Source organism: Grampus griseus (assembly GCF_964374135.1).
Source record: "Grampus griseus genome assembly, chromosome: 10".
In the NCBI taxonomy this organism is placed as follows: Eukaryota; Metazoa; Chordata; class Mammalia; order Artiodactyla; family Delphinidae; genus Grampus; species Grampus griseus.
Window position 1 is genome coordinate 71,646,730 of NC_139004.1, and position 13,846 is coordinate 71,660,575.

General features: G+C 40.4%; 1 protein-coding gene across 1 annotated transcript in view; it reads right to left on the minus strand.

Moving 5' to 3' along the window:
• ERC2 (ELKS/RAB6-interacting/CAST family member 2) overlaps window positions 1-13,846 on the minus strand; it is a gene marked incomplete at both ends in the record, with an annotated part of 833,862 nt that overhangs the window by 698,224 nt on the left and 121,792 nt on the right. The window contains 2 exons of the mRNA XM_082663222.1: window positions 3,112-3,528; window positions 4,165-4,188. Coding sequence (XP_082519348.1) covers window positions 3,112-3,528; window positions 4,165-4,188 — 441 coding nt within the window. The remainder of the gene's footprint in view (window positions 1-3,111; window positions 3,529-4,164; window positions 4,189-13,846) is intronic.

Genomic DNA, 13,846 nt, shown 5'->3' on the forward strand with positions numbered 1-13,846 from the left:
CAAAAAGCCCTCCCTGACTATCCAATATGCAGTTGACCCCACCCAGCTCACTTGTACTTCATCCTCTTCTTTTTCTCATGATACTTCTCTGTTTAACTATTAAACTGCTATCTGTTTCACCCCAATAAAATATAAGCACCGTGAAGTCAAATTTTATCAGTTATCATTACTCAAAACCAGATCCTCAATAAGTATTCACAGAATGGATGGATGAATGGATGAATGAATTAACATATGAGGTGGTTGTGAGAATTAAATGTGAATCAACGTAAAGCACTCTTCATAGTGCCCAACAGATAAACATCTATCCAGATGCTGTTATGAAAATATCTGATGAACTATGACTGGTTAATGGATTCAGAATCATAATTCTTGCACTGTTTTTAACTTGCCTCTTCCTAGTGTACCGTGGATAAACATTTCATGGCACTTATTTAGAGGTGTGTTGGAAAATGGACTTTCAGGGATGGGGCGAAGCGGGCAGAAGACCCTGAGAGTAGCACTTGCTGATTTCCACGTTGTAAATACTCCCACCATGACCAATTTCAAGCTACCAAAATTCCTGGAAATATAACAAATGGCTCTCACAAGCCAGTACACTATTTCTCTTGGGAAGGGTCCTTTCAGGCCTCCAAATCTTGTTTGTTGAGTTCAAGTTTAAAATGAGATTTTTTTTTTTATAGACAACTTTTTCACACTCTCCCTTCTTGATGAGATAAGATAAGGGCCACCCACTGACTTTGGTCGGGTGCTCAAGGAAACTAGTTGCATGCGTTGGGCTGCGTTTTCTGTACGACTCTCTGTGCGCTCTTAGACTAATGTTTAAGGCTCTAAACATGACATATTCATGCCAGACCATCGTGAGGACCAACTAATCTCATAAAACACAAACCAAATTGTGTTTACATTCATTTAAACAGAGATATACTCTAAAACAGAATCAAGGCACCATCTATTTAAGTGCTACCAGTGAGCAGAATCTATTCAGACTGACTACCTGACCCCAAGATCCCAAAATGGAGTGAAGGTCAATGCTGCAGATAGAGGTTTCTCTGGTATCACAGCCTTGCTATACATCCAACATGATCCCTTGGAACCCAAAATAAAGCAGCAGCTTTTTTAAACTATAGCAATCTACCAACCACAGTTTTCAGATAACACAATCAAAATTTCAAAATCCACAGACACTCTACATGCAATGATAACATGCCAGTAATCATTGCTTCTCTTCTGTAAACTAAATGGAAAGTCTATGGAGTAAGACAGAAAGAGATTAGTTTCTGCTCCACTGTATTAGCTATCTATTGCTGTGTAACAAATTATCCCAAAATTCAGCAGCTTAAAACAACACACATTTATTATCTCACAGTTCCTGTGGAGCAGGAAACTGGGCACAGCTCAGCTGGGTCCTCTGCTTCACTGTCTCTCAGAAAGCTGCAACCAAGTTGTCAGCCCAGGAACTGAAGTCTCATCGAAAGATTCGACTGGGGAAAGATCCACTTCCAAGCTTACTAGGTGATTGCTGGCAGTTTTCAGTTCTTTGTGGCTGTTCGGATGAGAGTCCCAGTTCCTCACTGGGTGTCAGCTAGAGGTTACCCACAGTTCCTTACCACACGGGCCTCTGCAACATGGTAGCTTGCTTCATCAAAGCATGCAAGGCGAGAAGGCAACAGGGTGTACTAACAAGATGGAAGTAACCTAATCATGGAAGTGACATCGGCATTCCATTACCTCCGTCATTCTATTGTTTAGGAGCAAATCACTAGGTTCAGCCTAAACTCAAGAGGAGAAGATTACATAAGGATATGAATTCCAAGAGGTAGGGATCTTAGAAGTCTTCCCACCACATTCACAGTCTTGGAATACAGATAGGAAGACCAGACCCAACAAAACATATCTTTAAGCATCTCAATGTGAAACCAAGCCATTTGACTTCCCAAACATGTAGCTAAGGTCTCATGAAAACAAAACCAAGGAGAATAAGCATGGAGGATATTAAATCTGAAGACACAAAAGTCTACTCAAATGTTATAAGCAAATACAGTCTATATCAGAGAAAACTCCTGGGAGCACCTGCATTACCAAATCCCAACACGAAAGCCATGTTTTCTGAACAACCAAACAAATGACTCACTGGAAGCGCTGCCCATCCAAATAGGTACGTAATGCCAAGAAATCTAGTTTGGTCTAAAAGCAAATGTCTTTTCGAATTCTTATTTATGGCTGCAGAATATTTTGCAAATATACTTAATGCCATTTTATTGCTTCCTGTTTTCTGTGAGATCTGTGTCTGCCACAGCATTTTGCCTACATGGTACTATTGAGATCCACATCCACCATAGTAGCAAGGAACTGCTATAAAAATTTCAAACCTTGGCTGTCACCCACATTCTTTCTAAGATCTGTCCAACTACGTATTCTCAGATATCTGAGCCTCCCAACATTGAATGGTGGTGGCAAGCCAGAGAGGCTGCCTCTGAGAAACTTCAAATGATTTAACTAAGTGCAAAACACACTCTCAGAAAACTTGGAACCCTCTGTCCTTGGAACATTCATGTCCCTCTGTCCATGAATGTAAATGCAGACGAAGATTATCTAAACGTTCAAAATTGGTCGGCACATTTTTCCATTCTTTCCAGAAATATCCTTAGGCTTTACTTTCTGAAAACTCCACTCCCAATTCAGCTATAAAAGTATTTATACTCATTGTTTTGCTAATCACCTATTCATTTTGCTCCTTTAAAAAGAGGATACTTAATAAACATCTAAAATTTAACCAGTAGTGCATTTAAAAGGCCCTGAAACAATGGCCATCTGTAGGAAAGCAATTGTAAACCACCTTAGAGTTGACATGTGCTGCACACACTTGGGTCCTGAATACGTGTTGAATCATAATGGAACATATGTGTGGTGGGCATAGGAAAAAAAAAGACTAATGCGAAATTCCAGTTTAAAGGTGATAAGCAGACAGGAAGGTTATAAAACAGATGACAACAGCAATTTGGTTAAGGCTATAGATAACTTTCAACCTGTGGTAATAACTTGTTAACATATTTAACGTATTTTAACTTGTAAAATACGGCTTTGGGAAAATAAAGTGAATGTCCTTACCTCTCTAAGATGTATGTTTTCCTTCTCTTTCTGGTCTAAAATCACTTCCAAGTGGCTGACTTGAGACTCAGCCTCTGCCATCCTACGTGTCCGTTCATTGTCATCCTCAAGACTTTTGGACGGCAAACCTTTACTTTGCAACATCTCAAGAAGCTTTTTAATCGACTCATCTCGGGCATTGAGGGTCTGTTTCTGTGTTTCGATTCTCAGCTCCATTTCCTCCAAGGTCTTCCTCAATAGGAACAGTTCCTTAGCCTGTCTGTCATGCTCAGCTTGGAGCCGCCGGAAGTTCTCCTCCGTCAGTTCGATGGTAAAGTGCTCTGCTCCTCGGTTGCCACTCTCTTGCTGCAGGAGGTGGTTGAGGTCTCTCTGGGTTCGCAGCTCATCCTGAAGGGCCTGGATTGTCAACTGCAGGTGCTGTGATGAGAAAGACGGAGCAGGAGAAAGAAGGGGGAAAAAGTCAATGGACATGCCAAACGCTATTTGCTGCTACCACACTATGAAGATGGAATGTTAATCATGAGGTCCAGAGGGCCAGCCGTGAAGTCCTCCAGGGTGACTTCAGAAGCATGGGACAGCACATGGAGAGGGGGAATTAATTCAATGATGCTTTCTGAATGTCTTAAGAGAAATGTACACATACATAGAAACAGTATATTAGTGTCAGTCACAAGGTAAATTATACATCTACAGGGTTTTAATTTAGGAGTGGAAAGGGTTAGAAGGGAAGCTTTCACAAACACACCTTCTTCACACCCACAATGCTCCAGACTCAGTATTCCTTGTTTTCTAAGGTGTTCTTTATTCTACTATCCATTATTTTCTGTGATTAAGTGCATATCCATTTAAAAATAAAAATAATAGCATCCACTACAAGTAGACACAAACGAGGACTTTATTTTTACAAATAAAGCTGTGAACAGGTTTAGTAAACAGGATTACTGCATCTGCAAGCAAAAGGGAACAAATGCAGACAGAGACAGAGACACTCAAACACACAAGGGGGTGAGGCTGTGCAGAGCAAAACAAACGAGCTGCAAAGAGTGGACAAACCTTGGTTCTTCTGGCATCCAGTAGCTGAACAGCATGGGAAATGAAAGAAAAACGAAGCAAAAATCAACACAAAGAAAAGTCCAGTGCAAGCAAAGGATATTTAACAGAAAGAACTTAATCAACACAAAGTACCTTCACAGAGAAAAAAAAAGAAAAAAGAAAAACAGTTTCTTACTGCAGCAAAGACCCATAAGCTACACAGAATTTATAGCACTGATGCTTGATAAATGTGATTTTAAAAAAGAAACAAAATGAGGTTTATTCCACCTTTTGTCTTCCTAAATCTCACTGACCCAAGAACCCAATATCTTGGTCGTATTACCAGGGAGGAAAGCACAACACTCCATAAGTACCCCCATGTCATTCCAGGTCACCATTTTAGCCAAAACCAGAGTGAAAGTGCCAGAGAAACAAAATAGTTACCACTTGTGAGAAAAGAAACCCTTGCACAAAGACAGGTGAATTCAGCAACACTTTCCCAACAGGGGCAACCCCCCAGGCTGATCAGAGCAGGCAGCCATAAGCTGAAGGCATTTCTGTCCTAGGAAGAAACCAAGGGGCTTCCAAAACAGTTACTCATCCATTCACCAGACACATTCTCCCCATGCAGACCAGACACAATGCTAAGTATGGGAATCAAGATGGACGTAAGGCCTAGGTCCTGCCTGAAGGAAACTCACAGTATTGTAAGGCATGGATAATACTATGTCTAAGTTACATAAATACTGGAGGAGTCCACACTGGGAAATCCTTCTGAATTCCCACAGCTGACACCCAGAGGGGTTGAGATTTTTCTGAGTGTGGGCTGTACCCAGAAACTAGCACCTAGTGATGCATTAATTAAACTCTTTGTTGGTATCCACTTCAACTTTCCACTTAGGAACATCCAATGAGAAATTCCTAGAGCACAAGGAACAAGTACTCTCTCTCATTTGTGTGCCACAGCGTCTCCCAGGGTACTGAATGCAGAGTAAGAAACTAGTATGTATTTAATGATGGTGATTATAAATTTTTTAAAATATAACTCACCCCTGTCAAAATTACTATAAAGTAAAAGTGAAATTAAAATTCAGTGCTTTTTAGTATAGTTACAAAGTTCTACAATCATAAACACAATAAATTTTAAAACATTTTCATCACCCCCAAAAGAAACCCTGTACCCTCTACAAGTCACCCCCCATCTCCCTCCCTACCCTCAGGCCCTAGCAACCATTAGTTTACTTTCTGTCTCTGGATTTGCCTATTCTGGACATTTCACACCAACGGAATCATGCAATAAGTGGTTTCTTTCACTTAGCATGTTTTCAAGGTTAATCCATGTTGTAGCATGGATCAGTATTTCACTCATTTTATAGATGAATATTATTCCATTATAGGGACCTACCACATTGTATTTACCCATTCAGCAGTGGATTCATACACAAATACTCAGAGCACCATTATTAATAATAGTCAAAAAGTGGAAACAAAACATATGTCAGTCAACCGATGAATGAGTAAATAAAATGTGGTATATGCATACAATGGAGTATCATTTAGCCATACAAAGCAATGAAGTACTGATACACACAGCAACATGGTTGAATCTTAAAAACACTGCTGGGCTTCCCTGGTGGCGCAGTGGTTGAGAGTCCGCCTGCCGAAGCAGGAGACACGGGTTCGTGCTCCAGTTCGGGAAGATCCCACATGCCGCGGAGCGGCTAGGCCCGTGAGCCATGGCCGCCGAGCCTGCGCGTCCCGAGCCTGTGCTCTGCAACGGGAGAGGCCACAACAGTGAGAGGCCCACATACCGCAAAAAGAAAAAAGAAAAAAAAAAAAAACACTATGCCATGTGAAAGAAGCCAGTTACAAAAGACCGCATGTTGTATGATTACACAGGAAATATCCAGAATAAGCAAACCCACTGACAGAAAATAAATTGGTGATTGCTGGGGGGTTGGGGGGAATGCAGGATGACTGCTAAAGGGTATGGTAGTCATCCTTCCATCCCTCATTTGGGGGATGATGAAAATGTTCTGGAATTAGACAGTCATGTTGGTTGTACAACTTTGTGAATATACCAAAAACCAATGAATTTTACATGTTAGATGGGTGAATTGCATGGTACATAAATTATATCTCAATAAAGCTGTCCAAAAAAACCATGAGGTGGGATTATAAGGTAATGTGACCTTCCTCCACCAACCCCCATCCCTAAACCACACCAAAGTTCACAGGAGTATCAACCGTCTTCAGCCCATTGATGTGGCTGCTGCCAAGCCTCTTGGGATGGTGCAACTGTCTTCAAGTCATTTAAACATTCCTGACAACGGCAAATCTTTGTCCTTTTAGAGTAGCTTGGATTTCTGAGACAATCCAAGTTTATCTGGAGACAAACACGATGAATTAGGATGATCAGACTACAAATCATCTTTTCTGAGAGTGACCAAAAATAAGATTGGATTTTTTTATGTAGTTAATAAACTACTAGCCAGAAGGGAATTCCCTCCCCTCCCCCAAAAAAATTGCCGTAGTGCTTTGAGCAAAGACAGCAACCTTGGAAGATAAGTCTGTTAAGGCGGCTGCCCCCCTGGATGGGCAAGTTGCCTATTGCTCTGATCCTTTGTTTCCTAACCCGCAAAATGGGACTAATCATAATGCCTACCTCATAGAGTGCCTGTGAGGAATAACTAAGATAACGCATCAAGTGCCAGGTTTGAGAGTGAAGGGAAGGAGTAAGTTCGGTAGAAAGAAAGGAAGGAAGAGAAGTAGAAAAAAAGAATGAGAAGGAGGGCTTCCCTGGTGGTGCAATGGTTAAGAAACCGCCTGCCAATGCCAGGGACATGGGTTTGAGCCCTGGTTGGGAAAGATCCCACATGCCATGGAGCACAGCAATGAAGACCCAATGCAGCCTAAGATAAATAAAATTTTTTAAAAAAAGAATGAAAAAGAAGGACAGAGAAAAAGAAAAAGAAAGAGGAATGGAAGGGGAAAAAATCAGTCTATTTATCCGTTCAATGTGCATTTACCCAGTGTCTTCCTCATACTGATTAATTTTTTTAAAAAAAGAAATGAAAGGAAAAGAAGTGGTCCATGCTCCCAATCCATGTGGACAAGTAAACCAATAGTAGCAATACGACATAAGTCATAGCCAGGTGGCTAGAAATGCAGAGAAGGTGTAACCCAGGCTAGAGACGTGTAAGAAAATACCCCCCACAAACCAACAGCTACCACTGAGCTATGTCTTGAAGAATAAATGAGTCAACTTCGTGAAGAAAGATGGAAAGAGTAGAGAAAGTACAAAAGCCTAGAGGCAAAGACAGACTAGATCTATTAATGAACAGTAATAGCAAAAATCTGTAGAGTGCTTCCACACTCCAGGCCCAGTTCTAAGCATTTTTAATCTTCACAACCACCAGTGAGACAGCCACTGTTATGAACTCCATTTAACAAATGAGAACATGAACACACAAAGTGGTTAAGCAACCTGTACTGTTACCCAGCTAGGTAAGTGGCACAGCCAGGTGTTCATCCAGAAAGTCTGACCCCAATACCCCTGCATGAACCACTACACAACCTGACCTCTAAATTGGTGTAAGTACTTCAGGATGGCTGAAAAAAAGAATAGGGAAGTGGGCAGGAGTGGTGAGAGCAGACAGGCAGGCAATTTTGACAGTTATAGCAATTCTCAAAATTAAAAATTAGCCATCCTAACCAACCTATTCCTCAGAGGTTGTCATGATGGATACTTCCAGTTTGTACATTAAGAAAATTTACTTTCCAGATAATCATTTTATTAGTCACTGAATGACTTCAGCATGACCAAACACAATCTGATAATCAACCTAAAATTTAGTGTTCAAAAATTTCTCAAATCCGTATGTCATTTAGTTTTCATTCTCTTTTAAGATATTTAGGGGCTTCCCTGGTGGCGCAGTGGTTGAGAGTCCACCTGCCGATGCAGGGGACACGGGTTCGTGCCCCGGTCCGGGAAGATCCCACGTGCCGTGGAGCGGCTGGGCCGTGAGCCATGGCCGCTGAGCCTGCGCGTCCGGAGCCTGTGCTCCGCAATGGGAGAGGCCACAACAGTGAGAGGCCTGCGTACCGCAAAAAACAAAAAGATATTTAAATTAAGCAGGAATCTCCTTGTTCCTAAAAAGGGATTCTTGAGCATAATTAATGTGCCTTATAGAACACTGATCATCCTTCTGCTTCAGAGGATGGGGAGAGATTTTAAAACACTCTTTTTCTCTCTCTCTCTTGCTCTCTCTCCCCTCCCCCCCACCCCGCTTTCTCTCCCCTCTTCATTGCCTTACTTTTAAGAGAGTTAACTCAATCAAGTTTCAAAAATTATTTACCAGATACTCATCTCTAGTTGAATACTTAACATAGACAATTTCAATTTTAAAATATAACAGTACTTTCAATAAATAACCAACTGAAAATAATATTCTCTCTGTGTCTGTTTCCTTATTTGTAAAAGTGAGAGTAGTAATTCCTACTGCATAAGGTTATTTTAAGGATTAAGTGAGTTAATACATATAAAGCTCTAGAAAGTACCAGATAGACAATAATCAATTATACCAATCAGGATAGGCTAGAGTATGCTGTGACAACATCACAAAAACCCACATTCTGAAAGATGAGACCCACCTGACATGCTGATGGCATGGAATCAAAATTCTTGGAGCTCACAGAGGCCTTAAAGATTAGCTTGTTAACTTCATTTTACAAATGAGAAAAATCAGATCCACACAGGTTAAATGACAGGTCCAAGAGCACACAAGCACACTGCTAAAGCCAGAATCTTTCTGGGATCTTGGACTCCATCCTGGTATGTATTCCAGTAACCCTAAGAGTAGACCAAAAGGGGTGGCTCTCCACTTTGACAACTTAGGAAATAGCAGTGGTGTCTCATATGGATGAGAGACAACCTAGATCATTTCCTATTTCTCATTAGGATAAGAGATAACCTAAATCATTTCCCCTCTGCATTACTGGTCCCATCAAATAGTTAAATAGCATGGGACACTCCAAGGATAATTTACTGAGACCTCCTTTCTAAGTCCCTGCAATTAATAGTAGCTACTGAGTAGCTATTAGAAGACAAGCTCAATTTTTAAAAATTCTCTCTAAAAGATCAAGATACAACAGTACAAGTGAAAACTCTGGCAAAGCCAAAGCACTTTCTCTAAGAGTCAAAAGATTTTTAAAAAATTTTTTAAAAGATGCACAGGTTTCAATCTCCCCGCTTCCTTGATTATTCAATTCCTTGGAATTGAATCGTCTCCCACTTCTCAACCACGAAAGCACATTTCTTTTAAGGCAGCCACTTAAACTTCATTGGATCAATAATCAAGAGAATTCATTTCAGTTTGTTACCTACATCAGGTACCTACAAACCCACAACTTGCAAGGATGTGTCCAGGAGCCATCTCTTTGGAATCTCCCAGTCATCACTGTGGTCTCAACTTCCCAAAGCCTCAACCACTCCTTCTGTTGCTTCCATTCCACTGCATATTAGGAGAGAGAAGCCCTTCCAATGTCCACCTGCATCGGAAGGGGACATCACCAGGTGATCCAACCATATGCCTGGGTCCCAATCAAAATTCTATCCACTTGGCACTTATGGCACAGGTGAAACAGGTGGCAAAACAGCTAATTCCCTTCAAGCACAAAAGTGAGTCTACGGTTGGATGAATATTCAGAAAGCTTTCTACTCCCCACCCTGATTGTGGGATCATTCTCCAGTTGTCCTCAATCAAAGCTGAAAAGGCAAACTCCCTTATCCACAGCTGACCACTGAGGACACGACAGAAGAAAGCAAAAGCAGCTGTGACAACAGGCATCCAGGCTCCCCTCTGCAGTCACTCTGTTAGGAGTGAAAACAGAATGCATCTTATTTATACTGATACCTGGCCTTTAACCCAGTTCTTTTTCATCTCCCCCCCCCCCACAATTAATTACATACTTTGAACTTTGTCCTGGAAAAGGCTTAACCCCATCTCCAGTCCACGGAAGGAAAAAAGTTTACAATCATTGCCCTGTCTGTTAAACACAGTTAAACAGAATGGGAGCTAAAGAGATGAGGCCATCCAGTTGATTCCAAGTCTCAGACAATAAAGGAGGTCATAAGGACTTCTGTTTCTGGTGTTATGGCAGGCTAATTTTCTGATAGGACCTCCTAGTACTCAATAGTCGGATAAAGGCAAATTTATCTTTCAAAGCATTGCTGTGCTCACAAAAAAGCAAGGGAAACCTCCAAGAAAGAAAGAGAGAAAGTGAGCACCTCAAGGGCAGATTCTGGGCCAGATTTGTATCATACCCCCTACTCTAGCACATAATAGGTACCCAATAAATAGCGAGTAAAATATGGATAGGAAGATGAAGACCAGAAAGGAAACTGTTCACCCAAAGGTCTGCACAGGGAAACAATGTGATGGAGAACGGCTTCCATTCTTTGCTTTGCTGTTGTTAGCCTGGGGGTGGGGGGAGAGTTGCGGAGGGAGGGGAGAGTAGGAAGAGTATCCTTGGCCTCAGATTACTCTGTCCTGTTCTCTCCCCCAAAACTCAAAATTCCTCACGTCCACCAGCCCACTCATCTGACAATACTGCTCCAAAGCTGCCAGAACTATGTCCACTTCACAAGAGAATAAATTGAACTGGCTTAAGGGATTCTACTGCAATCACATCGTTAGCAAACATGGTCCAGGGTCTAAAATAGACATTTCCTCCAGCCAATTCTAAAGTCTCTCTTGCTCTGAAAATACTATAGAACTTCATTTTACACAACTCTTATAGGCTTCCATAGTCACTTAATTTTGAAAAAAGGAGAACAATGAAAATATAAGAAACTAAGCCATACTTGAGTTTATATGGAAAAGGGGGGGAGATATACTTTGCTATAGCCAACATTTAGGAGACTGACTTCTAATAGCTACTGGAGTCAGAATCTAATCCAGATATCAGAATGTCTAAAACACAAAAAAGGTAAATAGAATGAAAATATAATTATATATGTATGATGTGCATGGAACACACAATTATTTAAGTAGGGACTAGCCAGATGTTTAGAATCTACTGTGTCTTATCCCTAAACATAGAAAATATGGGTTCCTGGCAGATTTGAAAAAATTTGTGACCTTAAGCTCTTTTCCACACTATGGGGAAAAAACAAAAAATGATAAAGTTTTCTACTACAAAGCAGTTTAGGGTTTCATTGCTATGAAAACCGTCTCTGAGCTTGATAAAAATATGAATTGGCTTATATCCAAAAGTCTTGAACTTTTTAAAAATAAATCCATACTCCTTCTCAAGCAAGGGCTTAACATACTCTTTCAAAGAAAAGAGAATCTCTTTTCAGACAACTTGGCCTGCTCTACTTCTCCTATGACTTTATTTTCCTATTTATCATTTTCCAGCTTGTCTCAAATCAAATATTAAGCGCAGGTTCTCTGATTCCTTTTTCCATAATCCTGCTTGCAGGATGTGCAGCATTCCTCGTGGCTTCAGACCTTCCATGGTCTGAAGTCATGTGTGTGAAAAGACACACAGCAGGCATTGGCTAAAAACATGTGGCCCCAGTGGACTGTTCAAGAGCTGCTCTGCTGAGAAAAGTATTAAAAATTATTATGTGAACACATGGTCTAGGCTTTCTCCTTTAGGGTAGAATAGGCACATAGCTAATAGAGAATATTGATAGGTGATTTTTTTAAAGCACCAAAGCACCAGTATCCTGGGATCCTCACACAGATGCACTATCCATGATAACTGCAGAATCCACTTTGGTTGATAACATGTGACATTTTGCCAAAATTCATAATACTAAGTATACATGCGAAAGCCCTCTTGGCAGTTGCTTTTGTAAGCAAGAAGGAGTTCTGGTTTTCATTACAGACCAATACTATAAGGTGGCACAGTACTGGAATACTGTACTGAGCTGAGAGTTAAGGACTTAAGTTCTAATTCCAGCTTTGCTACTAACCTATTACATGATCTGGATAAAATCACCAAACTTGTCTGGGCTTCCAAGAGCAGTGGTGATGAGCAGGGTTTTGAATCCTATAGCTACCTATGACAGCCTATGTCACCTTGGACAAATTATTTAAGTACTGTGAGCATCAAATTATTCATCCATAAACAGGAAATAATCCTCATAACTAACTTACAGGATGTGCACAAAGACAACATGAGACGCTCATCAAAGTGAACAAGTTCCCATAAAGCATGAAGCACAGGGCCTGGCACATAATGAGTGCTCAATAAATGTTCACTGCTATCATTGCTGTTGAGACAGTGGTGGCGGCTAGAGGTCCAGAATTAAAATGTGTCTCCTTCCTCCTCTCATTGAAAAGAAACAAACATAAATTTTTGACCATCAAATACATATAACAGTGGGAAACAAAATGCTAAGTACTTTGGCATTTTTTAAATAAGGGAAAACAGGAAACAGTTGTTTTAAGACCAACTCAGAGATGGATGGAACTGATTTCCTATTAACTTGTCTATAAATAACTCTTTAAGCGGCTCTAGGGAATACCAACGATTTGTTTTGAAGGTCAGGGTTCTTTCCCTACTATTATCTAGTAATATATAAGCAGCTAAAAGACAGTGGCATCCCCTGATGTTGACACTGCTCAACCTGTTACAGCTAAAAAACAAAAAAGATACAAATTTAAGAAATATTGATCTTTTTTAAATGTGTTTAGAGAAGCAACCCCACACATGCAATCATAAAAATGATGGTTAAAATTGGAACTTTTCCAATTATTAATAGTCACAGCCACATGCAGTTAGTGGATAGTTCTTTCGTTTTAATTGCTTAGCAAATCTTCAGTGTAAATGACATTTTAAAATCTTTACTGCAATTTCCTTCCCTGTCACCTCCTCTTCACCTCAACATGTTCACTTAACAAAACTGCTTACCACCTAAGTATTTCTAAAAAAAGTAAGAGGACCTAAATTAATATCATTGCAAATAGCTAGGTGGCAAGCATTGAACTAGTTTTTCCCTACTCTGACCACATGATTTGCTCAAACTCTAATCCTTGTTATTCAATTTTTCATGAGGAGAGATACTTCCTACTCTCCTGCTTCTCTCTGCTTCTTGATTCACTCCACCCCTGGGAAGGGGGGTAACTGACCTCCATGCTACTCAAAATGTGACCCTTGGACCAGCAACATCAGCATCACCTGGGATCTTGTAAGAAAGGTGGAATCTCTGGGGGGGGGTGATGAATTGGGAGATTGGGATTAACATGTATACACTGATGTGTATAAAATGGATGACTAATAAGAACCTGCTGTATAAAAAAATAAATAAAAGATAAAAAATAAAGCAACATGACTGACTGCTAAAAAAAAAGAAAGGTGGAATCTTAGGTCTCACTCAGACCTGCAGAATCAGAATCTGCATTTTAACAAGACTACCAGGTAATCTGTAGGCACATAAAGGTTTGAGAAGTACTTCTCTGGACTTCAAGAAGTTTCAGCTCTATTATTGCTTTAAGAAATTTTTGGTAATTGAAAGGTGGGGAAGGAAAACATCATGAAAATAGTACTGTAGTACTGTCCTAAGGAGCACACTAGAAAGTCAGTTTGTGTGATTAATAAAAACAATAAACTATGAGTAGTGCCCCTTAATACAAGACAATACTAGATAAAATAGACAAAGAGGGTCATTCATTCAACCTTAATTGGACTA